The 27147-nt window shown below is 47.0% G+C and overlaps 1 protein-coding gene across 3 annotated transcripts; it reads right to left on the bottom strand.

Moving 5' to 3' along the window:
- Positions 1–33: 33 nt before the first annotated feature.
- ENOSF1 (enolase superfamily member 1) lies at positions 34–27147 on the bottom strand. 3 transcript variants are annotated; one of them, XM_004742804.3, is made up of 16 exons: positions 26826–27147; positions 20468–20576; positions 16879–16994; positions 15095–15181; positions 14653–14679; positions 12337–12409; positions 12181–12219; positions 11517–11599; positions 10702–10736; positions 10010–10097; positions 8343–8477; positions 4979–5020; positions 4083–4212; positions 3734–3833; positions 926–1007; positions 34–334 (listed from the first exon to the last, which is right to left on the bottom strand). In XM_004742804.3, exons 1-16 carry the CDS (start codon positions 26907–26909, stop codon positions 233–235), a joined length of 1332 nt encoding a protein of 443 aa, XP_004742861.1. In that variant the 5' UTR covers positions 26910–27147; the 3' UTR covers positions 34–232. The 3 variants fall into 3 exon arrangements, with proteins under 3 accessions (XP_004742861.1, XP_044921354.1, XP_004742862.1); XM_045065419.1 differs by lacking the exon at positions 20468–20576 and having other exon boundaries at positions 26826–26999; XM_004742805.3 differs by lacking the exons at positions 16879–16994; positions 26826–27147 and having other exon boundaries at positions 20468–20545.

The raw sequence follows: 27147 nt of genomic DNA, 5'->3' as shown, positions 1-27147 counted from the left end.
ATCTTTCTGAACTTGGAGTTAAATCTAAATTTGTTTGAGGATTAATTAGCAGAATGTGTTTATTTGTAAAAGAATCAAGTAATAATGACAGCTGATTCCTGGGGTTAACAGGACTTTTGGCTGAAATTGTTTTGAACTCTAGGATGATTTCTTTCTCCTGTTTTTGTACAACCACACCCAAAAAGTGTATGTAAGACTTTTCACTTGGGAAAGGGTGTTAGGGCTGAACATTTTAATTCCCTTTAGCAGCAAGGAGTTTCTTCCAGACTTCACCATCTGGATACTGGTGTTTCTTTACAGATTCTTCCTTCATTTCTGTTGAATAACCAGCATCCTATCAAAGACAAAGAATAGAATAGTGTTCATAACCACCTGGAACAAAACTCATATATGTGTTTCTGCTGCTCAAAGAAATGCTGTTTTCAGATTATTTGAAATGGTGAAGGATACGCTTTTTATTGGCTACATCTCGGGATTAAACTAATCACTTCCTTGACAACTCAGCCTCCACTGATGAAAATGAGCCCCAGTGTCTCAGACATGATGAAGATAAGTGGTCCAGATAACACAACCACAGTCTAAACGTTTCAGTTCACTAACTTGGTAGGTGGTGCCAAGTTTTGTTCTGTTTGTGGCAGGGGGTGGGAAGGGCTTTGCACAACAGGTGTTCATTTTAAGGTCTCAGCTGGTGTTGGGAAGAAAGGCTGGCATTAGAGAAAGCCTTGTTGGGGCAATTTCACTTTAACTCCTGACCTTCAGGCCTTGGGAATTTGATACTGCTAACTCAAGAGACATTTGTAATTTCTAGATACTGAAAATAAGCTCTAAGGAGACCGCTTTGCACTCTAGGGTCTAACCTACAAGAACAAGAATACCAGGGTCTGGCAGCTCCTTGCTTCCTCAGGGATTCTCTGGCCAAGCTCACCTGAGGCGGCATGTAGGAAGCCTTCTTGATTACCACAGGATACCTGAAATGTTCATGCAGGTGGTCGACATATTCACACATTCTAGAAGGAAGGAATCAGATTAGGGCAGTAATTACAATCTTATGTTAGATGATTCATGTGGTACTAACTGTTAAAGCAAAGGCATGAGAACCACTCAAGAAAGGGCAGACTCCAATCCGGTGCATGTCTATACAAATCTTCCAACCGATGCCTCAGGTTCTTTCTGTAAAATAAAGTAATGTGAGGGTAAAGTCTCACGTGGGTGGGTAAAGTCTGTTTTAAGTCTACAGATGGTCTCCAACTTACAATGATTTGACTTAAGATTTTTCGATTCCGTGATGAAACAAAAGCCATATGCATTCATTAGAATTTTACTTCAGATTTTGAATTTGAATCTTTTCCCAGCTCGTGATGTGTGATACGATACTCTCTCATGATGCTGGGCTGTGGCGGCAGCAGCCCCCAGTCAACCATGCCATCATGAAGGCCCACAACGAATACACTAGCAACTGTTGTACTCCTAACAACCGTTGTTTTACACTTTCAGTAATGTATTCAATAAACTACAAGAACTATTCAACAGTTTATTATAAAGCAAGCTTCATGCCAGATGACTGTGCTCAAGTAGAGACCAATACAGGTGTGCTGAGCATGTTTGAGGTACACTAGGCTAAGTATGATGTTCAGTAGGTTAGGCATTATAAAACACATTTTAAAATACATTTTCAATATATTAGTATTTATCAATATTGATAAATATATTACTATTTCAATATTTTAGGGAGGGTTTATTGGAATGTTAAACTATCTCAAGCCAAGGAAGATCTGTAAAGGTTTCATGACCCCCTGAAGATACCCATTTAGACTCCATAAGTATCTGGGATTATTTGGGTGCCTTTAGCGAGAGGTTAGATGAATAGATTAAAATCCCCCAGTGAGATCCCATCCAGCTACACACACGATTTAGAAAAAAGAGCACAGGTTTTATTATCAAACCAATCTGTTCAAATTTGTGGAGTCAACCACCTTCTAGTTTTGTGACTTGGGGCAAGTGACTTAACTCTGCTGCCTCACTTTGGTCATTAGTTAATCAACAGCTAGGACAGGCAGCCCAGGTGCCTGGTGCTGGGCACTCACCAAGGAACTGGCAAGATATGGCTGCATGGTTTCAGTGGACAAGATACTATGGTACCACCTAGAATATGTGCTATGTATCATCTATAAGAACAGACTACAGGTGAAGAACCAGCTGTATGGGAGAGGATGTTCTGGCCTTGAAGAATGAACAGGGAATGGGCACTCCATGTGGTCACAAAGCAGGGGTGCCCAGTGGTGCCTGGCAGCTGCCCCGCCCACACAAGGACATTCCCTAGCCCCAGAGCAGCCTGATGCACTCGCACCTACTCGTGCATGCTCACAGTGTACCACTCAGCGCAGGCCCTTTTCTCAGCCCTCAAGACTGGCAGGACCTTTCATGGTTGGTCTGAACCTCCCCTTGGTCCCACCTGCAGGACTGAAATGAGAGAGGGCAAAAGCAGAATAACCTATGAGTGTTCACTTTTTATTGTACAAAATATTTCAGACATAAAAGGCACACCTATGTCCTCAGCTCCCCACCTAGAGAGAGAAACCATTACTTTATCACTGAGGCCCCCTATCAACCTTCACAGGTCCCATTTCTCACCCATCGCCTGGCGTTTGGTGTTTGCCATTCTCATGCACAGGTTTATGTTGTCACCATATAAAATTATGGCTAGGGATCCTTCTGCAATACCACATTTAATTCCAGGAGGAATGAAATGCATAATAAAGTCACTTTATTATATGTGACTTTATTATGTGACTGAGAGACTCGGTCAGTTAAGCAGCCAGCTCTTGATTCTGGCTCAGGTCATGATCTCCGGCTCCTGGGACTGAGCCTCACGTCCTGCTCTGCATTCAGCGAGAGGTTTTAGCTACAGCATTCTCTCCCTCTGCCCCTGCACCCTCTCCCTCACTCTCTGAAATAAATACATCTTTAGAAAAATAAAAATAGGGGGGCCTGGGTGGCTCAGTCGTTGAGCATCTGCCTTCGGCTCCGGTCATGATCCTAGGGTCCTAGGATTAAGTCCTGCATCTGGCTCCTTGCTCAGGGAGGAGCCTGCTTCTCCCGCTGCCTGCCACTCCCCCTGCTTGTGCGCATGCTCTCTCTCTCTCTGGCAAATAAATAAAATGTTTTTTAAAAATAAATCAAAATAAATCCATGTGTGTGCAGATTATTGGAAGACTGTCTTAAAGTTCACCTGGGACATCCTGAGAAATAAGATGAAACTAGATGTGGCCAGACTATGAAAGACTCCAGCGCTGGGACCAGGAGAAGCAGAGAATATAAATGTGATGAAAGCCATGTAGATTTAGAAAGGAAGGAATTCTGGGGGCGCCTGGGTGGCTCAGTAGGTTAAGTGCCTAACTCTTGATCTCACCTCAGGTTTTAATCTCAGGGTCATTGAGTTCAAGCCCTAGTGGACTCCATACTAGGTGTGGAGCCAACTTTAAAAAAAAAAGGAGTTCTGGTTTCCCCGGGTTCCACCCCACCTGCCCATCATGTACTTAGAAAACAAAGGCAGCTACCAAGAACCCACCATCTAAAAGAAAAAGAGATCTATTCACTGCTGGGACTCCAGTGAAATGGCCCCATGGGAAAAAGTGGAAAGCAAAGCCAGCTTGGCCTTTGAGTTATAGAATGTGGCAAAGAACAGAGTTCTTAGTGCCTCTGCTCTCCAGACCCGAATTTTATCCGACATTACCTGTTCTTGAGGCTTGCAGAAACGGATATGAAGTCAAATATAATCAGATGCTGAACCAATTCACAGAGGCCAACTCCACCAGCATGGGGGCAAACCGGAACTACAATAAAGACAGATCTCTTCTTAATGTCAAGTGGGGTGGGGGTGGGCAGAGGAGAGAACAGCTGAGGTAGTTTTCATTGCCCGCAGGTGATTACATCATTCATTATTACTTAGGGAGGAAATTGCAGGATGAAAATCGTCAAAGATTCCCTGATTCGGCTGAAAAGACAGTCTTTCCAGAGGGACCTGCCGGTGGGCGGTGGGCGGGGAAATGGAGGGTTGGTATGTGGCTCCCAGGCGCCCTTACTTTCAAACTTTTTGGCCATCAGCAACACTGAAAGGTTTTCATTGACACTTCCCAGCCTGCAGCTGTCAATCTGGAGAAACTGCAGGGCTTTCGCTTGAAGGAGTTGCTTAAATATCACTCTATTGTGGCACTGGAAATAGAATTAAAATAAATAAAACCAGCAGAAGAGTTAACCTGGGCCTTCAGGAAGCCTGGGCTATATTCTTCGCTCTCATCTGGCAGGAAGCGAGCCCTGACCATGCAGGTGGGGGTCCTGACTGCTCACTGCTTCGTAAATCTGCTAGCGGAAGGGTGTGAGGCATGCACAAGTCCCACTAACTGGACATCTATTAGGGAATGACGGTCAGAGCGGCTGGCAAGGGGGAGGCGAAGCGAAGCATCAGGAGGGAATGTGGTGATGGCGATGAGCAGGTGGCTAGGACGACGGAAACCCCAAGGCCAGCCAGCACTGCTCCTTTCGCTGGGCAAACCGAGAATCTCTTCCTCCACGCGGCTCCGCGCGTGGGTGGACGGCTGCGGGTCTTGGCAAGCATTTGTGCTCTGTTTATAAGCATGGAGAGTGAACGCAGTAATGTTTATTCAATTTGGAAGCTGGCTTTCTTAAAACCATACTGTGCGTCTTACGCCCTTGCAGGAGCAACTTCAAACTGCTGCCTTGTAAACTTTGATTAGATACTTTGGGAAAGATACTCGGCTTTACTTCGTATGAATTGTCGGAAAAGAGACAAATTTTGACTCTCTCTGACTGCAGACTCTACCAATGTGCTGTAAAGTATCCTAGGTTCTGAGATTATGAAAACTTCCCCCTCAAAATAACACAGGTGGTGGAGCCTAACATATGCCAGCGTCCCCAGTGGGTGGCCAGTGTGTACTGACCCCAAGGAGATGTCACTTACCTGTTCTCCGGTGGCAACGCCAACCCCTAATGGGACCAGCGCCTATAAAACACAAGACAACCTGATGTTATTTCCCAAAGATTCTGAACTGAAAATCCTAATTTAAAAAAAATTTACAGTGGTTTCACTACTCAGAGCTGAAGGAGGAGATGTCCCTGCGGGGGCTGTGTAAAGTTTTAGGAAGGGCAAAAGGTGGGCAAGGAGACTATGTGTGCACACAGGAGGGGCTAGCTGCAACGCTGCCATGAGCTCCCTTCCTGCTACAGCTCTGCAGATTCTCCCTGCAGCCCCTTCAGTGGGTGTTCTAGGACCCTCTCCCTTCAAGCTTAGCCAGTGGGCTTAGATCCACTTTACAGGTCAGGCAGAGCTTGTTCCTTACCTGGTGAACTCCTCACTGGGCGAATGCTGGAGTCTTCTTAACACAGCACTGCTCTCTCTGTGCTGCCCTCTGAAGCTACCTCACCCCCTCCACCCAGGCTCCGGCTGCTCCCCAAACGTCCCCACTGGGGCTGCCACAGGCACTTTCCTCAGGTGCCTTTGGTTTCTCCCCAGCTTATCTTCCCATTGTTTAGGGAATACAGCAAGGGAACCAATAGCTAACATGTCTGAGTCCTGCTGCCTGTCTGGTGCCGTGTGAAAGCCTGACTGAAATGGGTCCTCATCTACAGCCCGTTGGGACAGGAGCCACCATCATCCCGTCCCCATTTCACAGATGAGAAGCAGGTGCAGGGCTAGTAACTCGCCCCAGATCACAGGCTGGAAAGGGGTAAAACCAAGGCCTAGACTCCAGGCCAGCTCCAGAGCCAGTGGAAGCTTCTTAACCACTAGACAGGAAAACTTCCCTGCAGAAAAAAAACCCTTAATTTAGGAGTCAGGGGCTCCCATCCTGCTACCTGTCCTGCCTCTATGTGTGGATGGGGAGTCATGGGCTTCCCAAGCCTCGCCTCCTTGTCCCCAGGTGAGGAGTTAAAGTGGATGGTCAGTGGGGGCACCTTCTACTTTCCTGGTTTATGCTTCCAGAGACCTCTATATGAGTGCAGTTCTTTATCTCAAAACAAAACCAAAAACCAGAGTGGGGAAAAAGAGAGGGGTAGGAAAGCCACTTGGCTTACTCACTCTACCATTTTAAAGTATATGCTTCTGACACTAAATAGGTACCAACTTCTATTTCTTCCTTTTAAATATTTCCTGAGCCTGCTCTCACCTCGCTGCCCTGTCCCTTCTCTGCCCGCCCTCCGTGATTACTGCGAAAGCCTCCTACTTCTGCTCTTTGCCTCGTTTCTTTCTGCCTGTGTCACACAACACTGTACCACATCTCAAGCCATCCTACATGTTTTTTCCAGTCAAATCCTCTTTGATCCCACTCTCCCCTTCAAGACACTATGGTGGCTCACTTCTGCTCAGAGGGACCCATCACCCGGTCCCAGGGACCTGTCTTCCCCACCCCCCCCGACGTGCATCTGCACTCCGCTGGGCATCTCCATGGCCCCACCAGGGCCGGCTGTCTCTGCAGCTGCCCCCTGCCTTGGGTTGTCTGTGCCCACATCATGGGATACTTCCTGAGGGGTTGGCCTCCCTCATAAAAACAAAACTTCAGAGGGCCGAAGCCCTGAAGAGCTTCTAATGAAAATCTCCGGGCAGGGGTGTGTGTTGGGGGGCAGGGGGCAGGTCCCTGTGTGGGCTGGTGGGCAGCACTAGAGCCTGGCTGCCCCCAAAGAACCCCAAGGTGAAAATCTTTGTCAAACCATGGCCTCTGACCCGATTCTCATGACTCCTCAGAAGCGTTCAGGTCTCTTTAAACTGACACGGTCCCCCTGTGGCTCCTGCTCCTCACCCCCCAACCTGCCATGCAGCTTTGCTCAGGGTCCGCTCGTGTCTTACCTCCCCAAGCAGCTCCACCGCTGTAGCCCACCCTTGTGTCTCCCTGCAGTGACCTTCTTCCTACTGTCCTCAGGACTTGGCACCCCTCCCGCCATGCCAGCTCTCTCAGGTTCACGTATCTTTGTTTCTCTGTGGCTTGGCTGTGATGTGGGTGAAGGCAGGGCATCCCTCAAACACAAGCCTCTGTGGAGGGCCTGACAGCGGGGGCTCATACCTTCGTGTCCTGAGAGAAATGGGGCAGGATGGTCCCTGTAGGACCCACAATTGCCTGTAGGACACACTGAGGTGTCCTACCTCTGGGAGGTGTTCCTCCCAGAATGTGAAACTGCCCGTCCTCAGAGTGCAACTTTCTAGATCAGGGGAAAGTATAGCAATGCAGAACCACCTCAGGGGGAAACCTGCTCAGGCAGGCAGGAAGGGACATAAGGCCAGCAGACCTACACCCTGACAGCGGAGTGTTGGGGGGAAAGGGGCATCAGAGGAAAACATAAAAGGGGAGTTAGAGGTGAGTGCTGGTTGAGGAGGGGGAACTTGAGAGTCAACATTCCGGGATGCCTGGTGGCTCAGTAGGTTAAGCCACTGCCTTCGGCTCAGATCATGGTTCCAGGATCCTGGGATTGAGTCTCGCATTGGGCTCCTTGCTCAGCAGGAAGCCTGCTTCTCTCTCTGCCTCTGCCTGCCACTGTCTGCTTGTGCTCTCTTCCTGACAAATAAATAAGTAAATAAAATCTTAAAAAAAAAAAAAGACTCAACATGCCTCGTGCCAGGAGCAGGCACAGCTATGTTCTGTGCATAGATGCATGGGGCCCCCTTGGATGGACACCAGTGTATTCAAATCACACAACCCGTTCCTTCCCTGATTTCTCACTCTTCCAACAGCCTTTGGTTTAATGTGGCTCCTCGTGGAGCTTGCTCGGGTCAGAGGATACAAACACCTAGTGTCCCCAGAAGTTGGGAGTTCTCATAAGTGACCCGGCATTCTGGCTTTCTATTTATCAGTGCCGGACACTGGCTAAAGGGAGCCGCTTCCTGAGAAAGCATGTTCCTCAGATGTTCTGATGTACCAGGGTCTCCCTAAACCCAAGAGGTGGGAAGGCCAGTAGATCTGTGAGGGAAGTGCCCTGGTGCGGGGACCCTAGGCAGCCTTCTCTTGGGGTGGCCTGACCTTGGCATTAGCTAGCAAACCTTTTCTTTTGGGTCAGCCAGAGGAATCTACAATTTTGTTTCATTCGGGGTGAATAAAATATTTTAGTATCAGTCAGATTTCTGTATTTACGAAGTATGAAGTCGTGTCTATTAATCTTGGGTTTGCTGGACAGCCTTTCAATGTTTAGCAATTTACTGTCTCTAAAGAGAAACCTACAAGGAAATAAGCAAAGGAGTTTTAGGATCCTTAGCAAAGGATCCATCACAGCCAGTCCAGAAACCCAGCAAACAAACAAATATACTGCAGGAGTGGCAGAAGCAGGTGCAGTTTTTCTACCTTGGCAATGGTGGCGTGTCCCAGAATGTCATCTGGGGAGGTGGGCTCCTCAATCCACAGTGGCTTGAACTCAGCCAGCTTTGCCATCCACTCCACTGCCTCAGGCACATCCCAGCGCTGGTTGGCATCCATCATCTGCACGGAGAGAGAGGGACCCTCTGCTGTGAGGTCTGCTGGTGCTGACCTGTGATGGGGCCCTGGCTCTAAGGGAAGAAATGCTGCCACTCAGTGCCCCCGATGGTTAAGCAAGACTCTGGAAGGGAGCCTGACATTTCCCCTGTGGAGGACCAGCACACAGCCAGCACGAAGGCGGCCAAAGTGCAGCCACCACGACTGGAACTGGGGCTCCAGATGCATCTTCTGAAAGAGGTGGCAAGCCAGTCGCAGGATCACTGTGATGTCTGCAGGTGTCCTGGGCTGGGCCCAGGAGAAGTGCTTGTGGGCCCCGGAGTAATGGCCCAATCTGCACCTAGGTGCCACCCAACCGTGTCTGTCTTGCACTGTCCATTGTTCTAGAAACTATTTTAGCACCTTCCCAATCATGCTCATCAGTTCTGAATTTGTTCACTAGTCATTTTGACTCTTGCCAACTACGAGTCTGGCACTGGTTAATCAATAACCCAGACTCTCCCATTGATGAAGCACCTACTCAACCGGGCATTTTATGGATTTTGTCCCATTTAATATTTAGAACAACTCTATGAAGCAGTTCACATTAACTCAGTTTACAGAAAAGAAAGCTGGCATGCAGAGCAGTTAAGCAAGTTGCCAAGAACAGGAAGTCATGTGAATGGCAAGTTCAGGTCCAGGCCTCTAACTCCCGGGCCCTAGCTCTCTGGAAGCCAGGTGCTGGGCGGGCAGAGATGATGAAAGGGCTTCCCCATCCCTGACATTAACACACTCAGAGAAGACAGACATGGGGATGGATCTGTCTAGTAGGAAGTGCTAAGTTGTATGAGTCCCCTCAGGAGCCACTATGAGGACTAGAGGACAGGACATCTAGAATCACTTTGTAGCATAAGTTATTTGGGTAAGAATGGCCCCGTAAGACAAAAGTCACATTAACTTGTATATAGGTAGTGGCACTTCTGATCCTAGGTCAAGGACTCAACTTCCATTTCTGTTAACTTATGAAACATGCCTCCAAAAACCACAAAAACATCTTATAGTGACTTTATAAAAATATTTTACACGTAATAAGAAACATCTTATAAAAATATGAAGACAGGAATCACTGATCCTTACATTTATCTCAGCAAAAGTTAGGCATTTCTTCCACCTTGGCTCCCCGAGACTGGCCTATTTGCTGAACCAGGAGGGACAGATTTGTTCAGGGAAACTAGATAACGACACAGGAGGGCACCAGTGGGGAACCTGTCTGCTCAGGTGTGTCGCTGCTAGCAAGAAGGAACAATCCCTAATCTAGCTCTTACTTAAGGTTCTGCAGAAGAGAATCATTTAAAACTATCAGCTCCCTCCATAGTTGTTTTTTATTTTTTTAAAAAAGAGTTTGCCCACTGCAAGACCACAGAGCTGTGTTTCCTCTCACATTCAGCTTTAACGTTCTCGTTGTTCTTTAATCCTTGCCTGAAGTGAGTTGTATTTTGGCCCAGGGCACAGGCTTCATGCAAGGCTGCTCTTTCTCGGTGGGCGGGGAGGACATTTACCAGCGTCTTCTCGGGTCCAATCATATTCCGGATGAGGCGGCACCTACGGATGTCATCCTGGAGATCAGCACCCACTTTCACTTTAAACCTGTAAAAGAGATGTGGCTTGGTAACTGGGACCTATCCCCTGGCAGGGCGAAGACACGCAGGTTCTCTGCTGAAGTGGCTGCCTCTGCTGAGAATTCACAGGTGACCTTTTCTAGTAGCCACCTGCCCTGTCCCCCTAGGTCTCAGACAAGTCACTGGAAAATGACCTCAGGACAGTAAGGCCTCCTCTCCTGCTGACCCCAAGTCAGGGAACTAGGAGAGCTGTCAGATCTTTTTTATTTATTTATTTTTTTAAAGATTTTATTTATTTGACAGAGAGAGACACAGCTAGAGCAGAACACAAGCAGGGGGAGCAACAGGTAGAGGGAGAAGCAGGTGTCCCACTGAGCAGGTCCTGGCTTGATCCCAGGACCCCGGAATGAAGGCAGCTGCTTAACCAACTGAGCCACCCAGGGGCCCCATCACATCTCATCTTTGCAGAAAGAACCTGGCCTGTGCTGAAACTTGTCCCACGCATTCCCTACGTGTCAGACTCTTCCTGGATGAACCCTGGCATCCTTGGTGCCTTTTGCTCCTGGCTCGCCTCCACTGCCCAGCCTGTGACAGGGAGAGTGAAGCCCATTATCACACAAACAGGTTATTACCTGGTCCAGCCGTCCTTCAGGGCCTCTGTGCAGAGCTGCGGGGAAAGGAGCACAGTTACTGTCACACACCCCGAAACTCTCTTTTGTCTAACGAGTGAGTACCCCGGTTGTCTCTCGTCTCCTTTCATAACCACTATGGCTGCCGCAGGAACCAGAGGAACCACCACGTGCTGGTGATGTAAAAGCAGGAGCGGCTTCCCCAACAGAGCGTAACTCCTCATCCTTGTAGGATGACGTTCTTTCCTCATCTCTAGGGGAACAAGTTCTTAAATTGTTCACAACATTCCTAGGAGGGAAATGGAGAATTTCTATCCATCCCCCTTCTTAAAGGGAGGGTATTCTGCAGCCCCCTGAACACGTGGACGTACGGGAAACAAACAGAAGCTAGTCTTCCTCTCGGCGGCGAGGACAGTGTGATGGCAAAGTCACAAACCAACCACATTCCAACTGCATGCTGGGCGCCAGCACCAGGGCTGAGGGCCTTACACAGCTCACAGCAGGATTCTGAATCCCCCCAAACCACCCACAAGATACCTATCATTTCCCCATTTCACAGTGAGGATATCAAGGCTCAGTGTGACACTGCTGCCTCTGCCAGGGAATCAAACCCCGGCCTGTCATGATCCAGAAGCCAAGAGGGGACACGCTAGGTCACGGGGTCCCGCGCCCACGATGTGAATGGCTTCACTTCGCTCCAGCGTTACGTACTTTCAGAATGAGGTCTTGGGTCCAAAATGATTTAGAAAGGCTAACAAGAAAACTCCAGAAAGCCAGGAATATAAAACCTGTCCACAACACCAGGTCCGAGTGCCCACCTGCCTCAGCTTGTCGTCTGAGTAGCCCAGCCAGGCGCACGACGTGGTGTAGGCAGGGTAGCCTTGCATCAGCATTTGTCCTTCTGTGCAAACACAATGCCAGTCAACATTTTGTGCTTTCCAGGGACCTTCAGAATTACAATTGCCTTTATTATTATTATTTTTTAAGATTTACTTTTTGACAAGAGAGAGAGAAAATGCACAGAAGCAGGGGAAGTGGCAGAGGGAGAGGGAGAAGCTGGCTCCCCGCTGAGCTGGGAGCCGGACATGGAACTTGAGCCCAGAACCCCAGGACCATGACCTGAGCCAAAGGCAAATGCCCAACCGATCAAGCCACCCTGGCTCCACAGTTGCCTTTAGCTAAGCTGCTGCCCCCAGAGAATCCAGCCTGTTCTCCTTCTGACCCTGAATTTCAAGTACAACCAGCCCCAAGCCCAGCCTCTGGCCACATTCACAATCCTGCAAATACCAAGGGTCTCAAACTCGCCCAGGTCTTCCTGTTTGTCACACCCAGGACGCCGCATCTTCCAGATGCAACGCTTTGTCAGAGGGCCTGGCTGCGGGGCACGGGCATTTGGAAAGATGATGTGAAGCCCCAGTGGACAGGGACCCTCAAAAGGACAATGACAACAAAAATAATGAAGGAAATTTCCTCACCACCCACCTCTCTCTTTTTTACCAACTTGACCTTTCTGCAGTATTTCTGGAAAGAAATGAGAAGCATCATCACTTTTTCAGACAAAAAAAGCAAGCTACTACATTATTTAGACATCAGTAGGTACCAGAAAACTTTCAGTTCCGTCACTCGAGTATGACTCACCATAGGCTTCTTCCTCAGTCAGGACGTCTGTGATGTACCTGAAATCAATGCAGGATAACAGCGTCCTGGGGTCCTGGCAGTGTGACAGGAGAGGGGAAAGGCCCAGATCAATTCATGAGCAGCTTAGGTTCCTAAGGACAGACTTATCCTCTCTGGGAAAGGGCATTCAGGATTTGTGTTAAATTGTTTGGTTCTGTCATTCCTTGGTACAGAGCTCTTCGGAGGGTCAGTGCCGCCTCCCCAAGACATCTTCAGGCCCTCGTGCTGCAACCCCTTACTCCCTCCCCACCCCGCCCCTCCCCAGACATCTAGGCTCCACCATCCCAACTAACATGGCTCCTGGAAGGAGGATCTGGCAGGAGGCAAGCAAGGGCTCAGCACGGGTTCAGCGGAGAGATGAGTACCTGGCATCCCTCTCTATTTACGTCACTGCTCCACACTTCACGGCTGACGGTGATGCTGGAGCAGCTCAGCAGGAGATGAAAGAAGGCTGGTCTCAGAACCAGGCCCTCCAGGGTCAACCCTGTGCCCACCATTTATTAGCAGCCTGACCATGGGCCATTTCCTCTTTTTTTTTTTTTTAAATTATTATTATTATTATTATTTTTTAAGAATTTATTTATTTGACAGACAGAGATTACAAGTAGACAGAGAGGCAGACAGAGAGAGAGGAAGGGAAGCAGACTCCCCGCTGAGCAGAGAGCCCGACATGGGGCTCGATCCCAGGACCCTGGGATCATGACCCGAGCCGAAGGCAGAGGCCTTAACCCACTGAGCCACCCAGGCGCCCCCCATTTCCTCTCTTGTCAACTCACTTCACCGACAGGACAGAAGGGATTCACCACGAACGACCCAGCACACTGCCTGGCCCTGGACCATCACTGGCTGCTCTCTCCCCACCTCCTCCTGCCCCTCATTCACTGCTCAGGCCATGCTGCCAAGGCCAACATCCTCATCTGGGCCTCTGGCTGAGACCCCTCCTCATCTCAATCTAACAGCTGGGAAGCAACCAGTAGCTTTGCTCCCACTTAGGTTTTACTGTGACCAACAATACTCCACTGGTCTGTGGGCTTCTTGCTCTACGACTCCCTCTGCTTGTGTTCCCTCTCTCGCTGTCTCTCTCCGTCAAACAAATAAATAAACATCTTTAAAATAAATAAATAAATAAAGATGTAAAAGCTCTTTCAATGCTGAGATTCTGCCTCTTTCTAGACTACTGGCCGCTACTGAAACAGGAAATAGGGTCCAAAAGAATGAAGTCTCAGGCATCTTCTCTAGTGGCCCTCAAATCATTCCATTTGGGAAGCCGCCTTTTACACCCCTCTGAAAGTCTGACCTTGTGCCTAAAGGCAGCTCATGTCTTTCCCCTTTGGATGGAGCCCCCATGCCACCTGCAACCACATCAGAGAGCCGGTGTGATAGCCTCCTGTTTTACTTTCTCCCAGAGAAGAGGCAATGTCTGCCCACCGACAGTCTTCAAGGCCATGGTGTTCTTTGTGTTTCCTTAATTGTGATGTCAAACTCTTGCTGACCGCCAGGGTTTCAGCAACCATGCAAGACATCATCACCGTGAGGCAGCTGATGCTCAAAGAGGTTAGTGACATGTCTAAGGTCAACCCACCAGGAAGTGATAGAGCCCAGATACAAAGCCAGGTCTGCCTGGATGTGAAGCTCATGCCCCTTAACTTGTCCAGACTTTTTTTCCTCCTCAGCTGCCAGGTGTTCAGCTCTACCATAAACATGTCAAGAAACACGGAAACATCGAGGTGCCTTATCGTCAGCGTTTGGCTCCTTCCCTTCTGCAATCAGACAGTTGGAGACCACCACAGTCTGATTTGTCACTTCCTTTTAAATTCAAAGTGACCAGACAATATCTTAATAATATATTGTACATATTATTAAGATAATAATAATATCTTAGCAACCTCTTGTTCTTCAGGAAGCACTTTATTTGGTCTTTAAACAAGTTCTACAAGGTTCTCAGAGAAGTGACGACAATCCCCTTTTCATAGTTATGAAACAGAGGCTCAGGGTGTTTGTGTTACATGCGAAAACTCCATAGTGGGGGAGGCAGGACCTAAACTCAGTGTTTCCCGTGCACCACTCTGCCTATGTGAGCACAGCCAGCTGTTACTTCAAATATCAGAAAAGAAATACTAGGATCTAGTGGGATTTTGCTTTGTCACCACTACAGTGACCCAAAGACAATACTGAATATATTTACTAATTACCAAAAGCAAGTAATCTATGAAATCCATCTCATTTACATTACAACGTTATTATAATTCTTTAACATTATAACAACATTATACTTACCATGTCAACAAGTAACTTCCACAGAGGCTTGGAGAAAAAAGAAAGAGAGAGAGAGAGAGAGAGAGAGAGAGAGAGAAAGAAAGAGAAAAGAATTGTAAAACATGTGTAAAGTAGCCTTTTTTTTTTCCTAAAAGAAAAGGAAAACTCCCACTCTCAAACACCTGCCCTCTGGCCCACCTGTGTGCCCAGGTCTTGGGGTCTCTAATGCTGCCTCCTGACTCCTTAGCTTTGCTGTTCTCCTATTTCTTTCTCTGCCCTTTAAACCTACTCCTATAGTTTCCTAACTACTGCCAGGGAGATAAAGAATCAAACAATTCTTTATATTTCTTTTGGAGGCCTGCTGTGTAGGTCTTCCTTCAGAAGGTTGCTCATAGCGTTAAGTGTTCATCTCTCTGCCACACGTCGGATTTTCCACAGAGCAAGTGCTCCTTTGATGAGTTACCTTTCCCTCCTGCTTGGCCCACAGGTCCCAGATGGCGTTGAGAACGGCTGCGGTAGCCAGATGCACAACACCTTTCTCAGGACCGATCTGGTTAGGAAGCAAAACACATCAGCATTTCTTAGAAATGAGAGGTATTTAGGTCTCCTAGCCAGGGACACATTTCAAGACTTAAAAGGCATCAATAAAGGCTCATGTAGAGGTTAAACTTTTTTTTTTCTAACCTATAGAAAAGTTGCAAGAACAGCACAAAAAACTTATACGTTACCCCCCTACTCTCTCTCTCTATATATACACACATATACATATACAAATAGAACATATATAATATTGATTTTACTGAACCGTTTAAGTTGCAGATACCATGCTTCTCAAACCCTAAGACTTCTGCATGTAGGACCTAAAAACAAGAACGTTTTCTCACATAACTGTAGTAGTATAACGATCAAATTCAGGGAACAGAACATTGATAGACTACTCTGTCTAAAAGACAGTCCATAATCACATTCTGCCAACTGTCTCAATATTTTATTAACATATTGCATTTGGTTGTCTTGCCTCTTTAGACTCTTTTTATCTGGAATAATTTCTCTTGTTCTTCTCAAGCTGCTGTTGACATTTTTAAAGTGCACAAGCTGGCTGACTTGTAACAGTGTTGGTCTGGAGTTCCTTCATCACTGGGATTCAGGTCATACTTTTTTGGCACAAATTTTAAGCAGACAGTAATGTCACTTTGGTTTTTTATTAGGGTTATTATCTTTCAGCACTTAGGTAAGTCAGGGTCCACTCGGCTGTTGCACTGTGAGGTTACCATTTTCTCTAAGTATGGAGATTAATATCCCCAAATTTGGGCATGCATTGAAGATTCTTGCCTCAATCAGCTATGGCTACAACATTTGCAATACAGTGATTGTCCAACATTACCATTCTTTTTACATTAAGTTTGTATTCTACTATAATGACAAGCTTTTCCTGGTTGCTTGTTCACTACCTAAATGGACTCATGATTCTTGCGTTATTCCATGAGTTACAAGCCATTACTAACGTATTTATTTTGATCCTTGAATTGTCCCAGATTTGGCCCGTAGGAGCTTCTTCAAGGGAATGCCTTGAAAAACAATTTCAACTTGCTTTTGCATTAAGTTCAAAATGAAATCCAAGGCAAGATGGCAAGTGCCTTCCCTTGTGCCTTTCTCCATGCATGGACAAGACCTGGAGCAGAGGTAGCAAAAGACAGAGCTGATGTCAGGAGACAAGGCAAGGACCCAGTTATTGGACTGACCTTACAGGGATAGACTCCTTTCTCTAGAACCTCACTCTTTTCATGCCTTGAACTTAGGGTTCAAAATACAGACCTTTACACATAAAAGTACTCTGGTCTCTATCTTCTTAACTTTGGTTAAGAAATGTAAGACTCACATTTCTGGCTTTAATAACTTCCTCTCTTAACTCCAATACTACCCACATTATCTCTCCTCCAGAAAGGCTGCCTATTCAGTACTTAATCTTCTAGGGGGTCTAGAACACTTCTCCATTCAAGGAGTGGGAGTAGAGATGAGGTCCATAGGGCTCTCAAGATCCAAATGTGTCCAGATTCAAGTCTTATAGAAAGGAATCAATTACTTCCAAACACTGACGGTCTAAATAGTTCAAGCCCTAATTTATCTCGATACAATGTTTGACCTTGGAATTATAAGCCTGTTTGTTTTCGTATTTGTTGCCATCAAAGGACATCTTAGACCTTAGTAACACTACTTATAGAAGCATTCTTTAAAAATGGCCCTTACCCATCTGAGCTGCCCGTCACTTGTGAGCTGCCTGTAGAAACCTCTGAAGTCACCGATGATGTCCCTGAGGTCCGTGTTAAGCACATGGTGAGCGAGGGCATTCACAGCACAGACCACTATTAAGTAAGGATTCAATTCTTAAGTATGTTTGGGTATGAACTCAAAAAATTAAGACATGAAAACACCACAAACTAATGTGGGCGTTTTATGAAAGAAACTTCATATACAAAAGATACTTGTTTTTAAAAACTGCCCAGAATATGTCTTCTGTGTTTTTCGTAAGTGATACCATCCATATGGAATAGCTGTTAATCCATAGCTCCATCTGAGTATAGCAAACACATTTTGAATGGTTGCCAGGTGAAAAATAGAATCACAGATATGAAAGTTTATATAATATTCCCAGTTTATTTTCTTGTTCACTTGGGAAAGTGTCTGTCCAGGCACTTGGGTTTCAAAACCAAACCTTGCTAACTCATTGTTCCTAAAAAATAAGAAGGGTCTTACTTACCACCGAAGGGGAAAAAAGACAAAAAAGAGAGAGAGAAGTACCTTCTAATTAATATCAGGCACAGAAAATATCTTGAATTCACAATATAACACACTATTACAGATGAAAAGGGGGCACCTCCGTGGCTCAGCTGTTAAGTGTCTATCTTTGGCTCAGGTCATGATCCCAGCGTCCCAGGATCAAGCCCCGCATCGGACTCCCTGCTCAGCGGAAAGGCCTACTTCTCCCTCTCCCATGCCCCTGCTTACATTCCCTCTCTCGCCGTCTCTCCCTCTCTCTCTCTCTGTCAATTAAGTAAATACATACATACATACATACATACACACATAAAATCTTTAAAATAAAATTTAGTGCATTTGACAGAAATTTGGGTACTGGTGATCATCCATGGTATGGGACAATCTACTTCAGGTTTGCTTTGCTGCCATGGGTGAGAAATTTGATCTGAAGAAGTTGGCCATTGAAGGCAGTGCCTTGCTGACTGACTCCCTGGGATTGTCTAGCCCAGGAAGGACAAGTCAATAAAGCCTATGAATGACATGGGTTCCTGGACCTTAGGGCTGGCGTGAACCCTTACAGCTGTTTTTTGTCTCTTTAGAAATTTTTCTTTCTTCATATTTTTTCCCTCTGTTAAAAGCTGTATTTTTAAATTCTATCCATAAAACAATAACTAGAACCCTCCCTCCCTTTCTCACACACTTTGCTAGCACTGCCTTCACAGTAATGAGGAAACCACTATTTTTTACTTTTTTTTTTTTAAAGATTTTATTTATTTATTTGACAGAGTGAGATCACAAGTAGACAGAGAGGCAGGCAGAGAGAGAGAGAGAGAGAGAGAAGAAAGCAGGCTCCCTGCTGACCAGAGAGCCCGATGTGGGACTTGATCCCAGGACCCTGAGATCATGACCTGAGCTGAAGGCAGCGGCTTAACCCACTGAGCCACCAAGGCACCCTTACTTTTTTTTTTTTTTTGATCATAAAAGAATGAACAAGTAAGTAGGCTGACAAAGGCACAGAAGAACTGTGATGGACTAATGGAATTTTTTTCAACTTTAATGCGAATGCCATATAACACATTCAGTGAGACTGGTAAATTGCCTGAAACATGGAGGAAGGTTAAAGTTAAAATGGGTTCTCTCATGTTGTGGTCGGCAAAAGGCGGAAGCCGACTCTATCACCGCCAAAGAGCCATTTACTAAAGGCATAGAGGATGGAAACTGATTTATCCCTGGCTGAGGTGTCCATCAGGACAGCTGGGAGGGGACGGGAGTGGAGGAGGAAGAGAAGTCAGTGAAGGCCCCGAAGCACAGAGCTCAGCAACCAGGGAGAGGAGCCTCCTATCTCCTATCTCATGTCTCAGTGAGCACGTGGGGTCCCTCCACTGTGCACCCGACTCAGCAAAGTTCAAAGTCTAGGCTATTAACAGAGTAGTTCCAGAGGCCCGTCCCATAACATATTTTGTAAGTTTGCTGAGTTTTATGCAACTTTTGGGGGCCGCCCTATATTGCCTGCAATAGAGAGAAGGCAGCGTCGTAAACTTGGCTTAGACCAGACACAATTACGGGGCCGGAGAAGCTGACACACAGCTCACAAACCTAGCGTGGTCAGCGGTTACTGCCTTATGGAAAACATTAACAGCAAATGGTTGACTTAATGGAGAAGGAGAAGGAATCACTGCCGAGTCTCCTCCTGCTACCTGATAAATTCCTAGCTTCAAGGAATAATCTTTAAGATTAATCTCAAAGGCTCACCTCTGTTCTGAAGCTGCCCAAGACCCTCCTGGACAATGAACTAACCTTCTGTGTAACTTGCGCCAGCTTTTGAAAAATCTATCCTTCTCATGCTGCATGATCCTTTCTTTCATGGCTGTATGTCCCTGAGACGTTCGTGCATTCTTTCTCCATATACTCGAGATTCTGTCTCCTTTGTCTGTCTCACTAAAATCTCTCTCCAGTGCCTGACACATGGGAGAACCTCAAAGGAAGTCTGTTACAGAACTGGCTAAAGGCACGATGGAAGGCCAGCCCCGTGAAAAGTGGGACAGTAGCCACTTTGCATCCACTTAAAGTACAAGAAAACTTCCCTTGTCCTTACACACACGCATATTCACGCACGTGTGTACATGTGCACACACACCTTTCGTCTGCTTGACAATACTAAAATCTTTCAGTGGACCAAAGACTTCTACTTGACAGTGCAAATAGCTGACAGTCCTCCTGATCAGCACCAAATTTAGAGAATCCGTGTCCTTCCTTCTTGGATCCTCACACCTCAACTGTCATCATTTGGCTTCAGACCCTCATGATCCACAGAAACTGATCTGGCAAAGGTCACCTTTTGTACTTTTTGAATTTTGTATCTTGTACAGGGATTAAGTATTTCAAAACAAAAATCAAAGAGATCATTTGTATTTAAACGTTGAGGAAAGAGGGGCACCTGGGTGGCTGAGTCAGTTAGCGTCTGCCTTCGGCTCAGTTCATGACCCTGGAGTCCTGGGATGGAGCCCCGCATCAGGCTCCTTGCTCAGCGGGGAATCTGCATCTCCCTCTGTGCTCTCCCTCTTTCTTTTAAACAAATAAAAAAAAATCTTTTTTAAAAAATGTGGAAAGAAAGCACTCAGGGAGGGGCTAGCTGAGCAGCTATCTGGGCCTCAGTCTCCTTATCAAGAAAATGAGGGGCCTCAAGACCCCCACTGAGCTCTCCCCAAATCTGAGAGAAGAACTAACTCATGGCTTGTGCAAACCTGCTTTGCCCAGATGACAGCTCTGAACCTGGGCAACCAGAGGCCCTTCCGCCATGAGGACCACTGCCCGTCTGTCTATGTCATATCTCTGGCCACCTGCCTTTCTCAGTCAGAGAAATAGGCCAAGATTCATGGATATGCCCACAGTCCATTGACCCCTGCGAGGAGAAGGGCCAAGTTCTGCCACCATTTCATTTCTCCCCATGAAACAAATAAACCACAAGATACTGTTTTTACTCACCCTGAGCAGTGCAAATACAGAGAAAAGTAAGGTCACAACTGGAATCTAAGTGAAAATGTAGCATTCTAGAACCTTATAAGAACATTCCACTCACCAACTTCCGTGCCTTTTCCCAGAGTGAAGGTAAGCCCATACCCCTTGAGCCCGTCTTCCGCATCCGTCTCTAAGATGACATAGGCAGCCGAGTAGTCAGGGTCTGTGTGCTGTGGGAAATATGCACCCCACCCCACAACGCAAACATGAGAAACCCAAAGGTACACCTCAGAGCATCACATAAGAAGAGAAAACACAACAGGGGATGTGCGCGAAGAGCTCCAGTCTGATGCAAGCCTTGGGGCACCACCCCCCCCACCAAGTGGAGGAGTTCTGAATGGACAAAGGGAAAGTCCTCCTGACAGATTCATATCATTTCAACGAGGGCAATGTATACATTTTTAGTGCCAGTTTGCAATTATGCCTCCTCTGATGATAAGCTCAGATTGTAATCCAGGAGTTTTCGCCCAAGCTACCTCTGCCAGCTCTCTGAACAGAGCTGCATTCATTCACAAGCAGCCTCAGATGGAAGCAGCCAAGGCTTCAGAGCGCCTCACAGAAAACTGGACTTTTCTTCGCTGCAGCCCGTAGCAGGGCTCAAAAGACAACGGCGCTGGTTCAGAGGAGATCACTGGGGGAACGCAAGGAATTAAAACCTCAGGACAAATTAGCCCATTTTTTGTTTTGTTCTTTTTTTAAACTTGCTACTATCAAATGGTATTTTGGTAAGTGTTTACTGACTGTGATGAAACTCAACACTACCTGTTGATGGGGGGAGGCAGAAGTGAAAAACCCAGTCTGTGTCTAGAAATTTCTCCTACAGTGGGGAGAAGAAGCCAACACACAAGAAGCAGGCGAGGACTACTGTGTGGTCAGTGAGAAGGACCCTGGAGATTAAGGGAGCAAGCAAAGAGGAAGCAGGGGACAGAGACATGGGGATGGACAAGGGACGGCACGGGGCAAGAGAGAGCAATAGGAAACCCTGAGCCTTGTTAGACAGAAGGGAAATGCCCCTGGGGTGGCAAGTGAATGGAGACAAGACTGGAGAGGTGGTGTAGGGGCAGACAGTGGAGACCCCCAGAAGCCAGGCAGAAGATCTGCATGCATCTATAAGGAAAGTAGGATGACGGATTTTGCATAGGGCGGTGACAATTTATTACGGTTTTTATTGTTATTATTATTACTATATAACATTTGTTGCTCTGGCACACTACTTTAAAAGCTATTTGATTTAATTTAACCCTCATGACAATATCACAAAGTAGGTGCTAGATTATCCCTACCTGACAGATAAGAAAACTGAGCTGTTGTTGTTTTTTAAAATTTTATTTATTTGAGAGAGAACAGGTGAGAGAGAGAGAAAGAGAGCATGATCTGGGGGTGGGGTAGGGCAGTAGGAGCACAGCAGACTCTCGGGGGTTCAATCCCAGGACCCTGAGATCATGATTTGAGCTGAAGGCAGACGCCCAGCCCAATGAGCCACTCAGTTGCCCTTAAACTACAACTTTCTTAAGGGAAAATGTATCTGTGCTCCCCCCAGCAACCTGCACAACTTCTGATACGTAGCCGGTGCCCAGGAACCCTTCACACTGAATGCCCTCCACGAGGCTCTGATGCCAGACAAAGGCCGCCTGTCTACCATGTTTGCCTCTTCCCTTTCCCTGGGTTTTGGGATCTAAACTGTCTCTTTAAACTCGGTTTCTGGGGCGCCTGGGTGGCTCAGTCGGCTGGGTGTCTGCCTTTAGCTCAGGTCATGATCTCAAAGTGTCGGGACTGAGCCCCCTGTCAGGCTCCTGGCTCAGTGGGAACCTGCTTATCCCTCTCCCTCTGCCCTTCCCTTTGTTCATGCTCTCTCTCTCTCAAATAAGTAAATAAAATCTTAAAAAAGAATGTTACAGTTAAAAGCCATGGTTACAGAAGCTCTAATAATAAGAGGCAGGACGTGGTAAGTCTCTGGGAGAAATACAAACTATGGAAGCCAGGCAGGGAGCACTATTAGTGGCATGGATCTGAAGCTGGAGGCGGCTTTATGATGAAATTAGAATCTGAGGTGGTTGGTCCAGGATGGGGAGCTGTTCAGTAGTGGGAGAGGGCATGAAGGGCAGGGACAGAAGAATCACCCTTGGTGACAGTGACAGTGAAGAGACAGAAAAGGGAAAGACTGGAGTGTATTTAAGGGTTGGTGACAGCCTGGTTCGGCTCCTGATTTCCTGAGAGGCAAGATTCAGAAATGAGATCTGGAATCACTGGTATACAAGTGGGTACTGAAGCTGTACACACAGGGAGGGTCTTACTGGGACCAAAGCATGAGACCGTAGGGCCCTTGGGGCCTGAGCCTTGCCGAGGGAAGAAGCAGGGTCAGTAAAGGAAGCAGCAGCAGCAGCCAGCCAGGGTGGAAGGGGAGGCAGCGGACAACGTGCCACGCAGACCCTGAGAAAGGACCCTGGAGGCAGAAATAACAGTCCATCCCAAAGAAGGATGGAGACAAAGTTCGCTTCAGATGAAGGAGGAAGGAAGTACTTACTGTAAAGGAAGGAAGGAAGTGCAAAGGTTGGAGGCAACAGGGATGAACCAGTGATTTAGTCTCTGGTGGGGAAGGAGCAGACACAGAAGCAGAAGAGGGTGTTAGGGTCAAAAGAAGGTGATTCCAAAGTGCGAATCCCTGTCTATATGTGATAGAAAAGGAACCACTGGGAAAAGAAACTGAGGAAGAAAATACTGGAGATAGGGGGAGGAGAATGGGGCCTCCGCAGTCAGGGAAAGTGGGGATGGATTCTTTTGGGAGAAGGACAGGACTCACAGAATAAAGGGAAACACGGGGGTGAGTTGGGAGACCGACGGGTGGAGATGGGGCCCAGGGTGCATTCGTTTTCAGTCTTCTCCATGATGCGGTGGGCAGTTTTCCAAGTGCTGGGGGGTGTGGGACTGGGAGCCAGAGGAGGGGGAGCGTGGTCTGGGAGCACAGCCACTCCTGGGAGCTCAGCAGACAATGGGGAAAGAAGAGGAAGAGTATGGGCTGGGAAGTGGTGGTGGTTGTGGCACATGTCAGCTGGAGCTGGGCTATGAGCCCACAGCCCTGGAACTCTCTGGAACCTTGATGAGTGTCTCGACAAGCAAGCAACTTATAATGCAGGCCTGAGTGTTCCACATTTCCTTAAAGGGGAATTAAAAAAAAAAAAAAATCACAGATGCAATCCTTTACTTTTAAGAGGTTGGGGGACAGTTTCAGTTTCTTTCATGAAAATATCCTGCTGCTTCTGATCAGGAAGCCTCCTCTGTTTATTAGTGCTGAACAGAGCTGAATTGCTGAGTTCAGCATGCTGTGAGGGCTCGGAAGCAATACCCCAGGAACTGCAAAGCAGCGCATTCTAATAAGAAGGCACATGAGAATCAGCACACAACACACCTCTTATCTCTGGAAGATAAATACTTAAGTATTTATGAGTTTGTAACACAGGTATCAGAGAATCTCTCTTGATCCAGAGGTCATAAACAACTTAGACGCAGAGACAAATTCCACAGTTCTTAAATTACTCTACTTAAAACCAGGCTACTTCAACACTTCACAAATTCAAAGCAGTGAAAAATCTAGGCCAGAGCCCCTTTTACTTCAGTTTCCTCATATGTAAACAGTAATTACAGACAATACTTTCTGGTGGCATTCTCTGTATCAGGCACCTTACGAGCATCTCATTTATTACATAAAGCAGATATTATTATACCCATGCCGCTGATAAGAAAACTGAGGCCTTGTAAAGAGCCTGATGTCCATTGGCAGATGAATGGATATAGTAGATGTGGCATATATACACAATGAAATACTACTCAGCTATAAAAATTTAAAATGTCATTCGCAAGGATGTGGATGGAACTAGAGGGTATTATGCTGAGTGAAATAAGTCAATCGGAGAAAGACAATTATCATATGATCTCACTGCTATGTGTAATTTTAGAAACAAAGCACAGGATCATAGGGGAAGAGGGGAAAAAAATAAAACCAGAGAGGGAGATAAACCATAAAGAGACTCTTAATCACAATAAGCAACCTGAGGGTTGCTGGAGGGGAGGGAGCTGGGGGAAGGGGTAACTGGGTGATGGATATTAAGGAGGGCACATGATATAATGAGCACTGGGTGTTATATAAAACTGATGAATCACTGACCTCTGAAACCAATAATACATTATATGTTAATTAATTGAATTTAAATTTTAAAAATGGAAGAAAAAGGAAAACCAAGACTTAAGAGAGTGAGTGGTTTAACCCACAGCTGCTACACTTCAGAGAGCCAAAGTGGTTGCATTAGAGCAATTGTTTGATTTTTACAAGCCAGTGAAGTTTCAAACATTTGGAGATCCACAAAGGATTGCCAACTGGGTGTTTTTAAAGTCATTTAACATAAGAAGGAACACAAAGATTTTAAAAAGTGGGAATAACTTCACCTCAGAATAAAGGACATACTTTTAAACATAACAATTTGTTTAGTCAGCATTTTCCACGAGAGACCTATCTTTATTTTTTTTTTTAATTTCTTTTCAGCATAACAGTATTCATTGTTTTTGCACCACACCCAGTCCTCCATGCAATCCGCGCCCTCTCTAATACCCACCACCTAGTTCCCCCAACCTCCCACCCCCCCCCCCTTCAAAACCCTCAGGTGGTTTTTCAGAGTCCATAGTCTCTCATGGTTCACCTCCCCTTCCAATTTCCCTCAACTCCCTTCTCCTCTCCATCTCCCCATATCCTCAGATTTATTTGTTATGCTCCACAAATAAGTGAAACCATATGATAATTGACTCTCTCTGCTCGACTTTTTTCACTCAGCATAATCTCTTCCAGTCCCGTCCATGTTGCTACAAAAGTTGGGTATTCATCCTTTCTGATGCAGGCATAATACTCCATAGTGTATATGGACCACATCTTCCTTATCCATTCGTCTGCTGAAGGGCATCTTGGTTCTTTCCACAGTTTGGCAACCGTGACCATTGTTGCTATAAACATTGGGGTACAGATGGCCATTCTTTTCTCTACATCTGTATGTTTGGGGTAAATACCCAGTAGTGCAACTGCAGGGTCATAGGGAAGCTCTATTTTTAAGTTCTTGAGGAATCTCCATACTGTTCTCCAAAGTGGCTGCACCAACTTGCATTCCCATCAACAGTGTAAGAGGGTTCCCCTTTCTCCACATCCCCTCCAACACATGTTGTTTCCTGTCTTGTTAATTTTGGCCATTCTAACTGGTGTAAGGTGGTATCTCAATGTGGTTTTAATTTGAATCTCCTTGATGGCTAGTGATGATGAACATTTTTTCATGTGTCTGACAGCCATTTGTATGTCTTCATTGGAAAAGTGTCTGTTCATATCTTCTGCCCATTTTTTTTTATATGATTGAGAGACCTATCTTTAAAAAAAAAATCTCAAGTACCCAAAGAGCATGGGTAATGAATGTAATGATATCACCTTCCCACGTAGGAAGCACAACATTAGAGGGCATACTAGAGTCCTCTGGTACTCATTCCCCTCCCTCCACACGTAATAGGTAAATATCATCCTAACATAGACGTTTCTCACGTCCCCTCATGTATGCACACATTCCTTACAGACTCATGCAATTTTTTCTCCTCGTTGGACTGAGGGCAAGGAGGATCCAGTGGATGACAGCCCTCGGGGAGACCCTGTATAGAGCTCCTTCCTATATTTGGGAACCCCTGCAGGGACCCTGGTATGGATGGAGGGTTTCCCTCCAAACACTGTCAATAAGCAAACATGCCCTTCAGTATTTAGGTAGAGGGCTGTGGTTTTACAACTTCTCCAAAGACTGGTACTTGCATAACTCTCTACAGTGACAAACCCTTCCTAACAACGTTTTCAGGTAATTTCATGAGGCCCCTCACATGCCTCAGAATTACCACGGGCTTGTCTGGTTTTCCAGCCAGAGTGCGACACCATTTCAAAGACAGGCCCAAGATGCCCAGAGAGGTTAGCGTCTTCTATAGGTCACACAGCAAGTTGTGGGGGAGGCAGGATTCTCACCCAGAACAGCCAGGTCCACCACCACAACCCCACCAAGGTTTCAGTGCAGCAGAAGCCAGCAGGGGTTCTAGGCTTTCACCGGTGGGGCTCCAACAAGAGCATTTCGCTGTTGCACATTACGCATTCTACCCTTTCCAGCAAAATACGAATCATAAATGTAACAACAGGAAGCGCAAAACGTCGACAAAGGCGGGGGCGGCGGGGAAGCCCAGGAGTTGTGGATAGTTTCGGGTTACTTTTACCCCCCACCCCCACCCCTTTCCGGCCTCCTCCCCGGCAAAAGCAACGGCTCCAAAGTGGGGAACCCCCGCGACCCGCTGGACTCCCCGCGCCTACGTGGGCCTGGACGTCCGCGGCAAGAGGCACCCGGCAGTCGCTCAGCGCTTACCATGGCGTCGGAGCCGTGGCCCTCCAGCGACGTGGGGAAGCGCACGTCGCGCACCGAGAGCCTGGAGATTCGGCCACGCACCATGTCGCCGCACCGCCCGAGCTGCCCGCGCCGCCCGCTCCGCTCGGGACCCTGCGCGCGGCGGGAGGGGCAGAGCCCGGCCCGGCGGGCGCTGATTGGCCGCCTGCCGCGCACAAGAACTCTACGGGACCCCAGGGGCAGGCCGGGCTCCGGGCTCCATGGGACGGCTCCCGGCGGCGTCTGCAACCCCGTGCTACCGGCCCTGGCGCGGATTCGCTGCAGCTCTGCAAGGTCATTTTCA

The sequence above is a fragment of the Mustela putorius genome, unplaced genomic scaffold, assembly GCF_011764305.1.
Source record: "Mustela putorius furo isolate JIRA1106 unplaced genomic scaffold, ASM1176430v1.1 tig00003858_pilon_pilon_pilon, whole genome shotgun sequence".
In the NCBI taxonomy this organism is placed as follows: Eukaryota; Metazoa; Chordata; class Mammalia; order Carnivora; family Mustelidae; genus Mustela; species Mustela putorius.
Note: the sequence above shows the minus strand (reverse complement) of the source record. Positions and strands in the feature narration are given on the sequence as shown.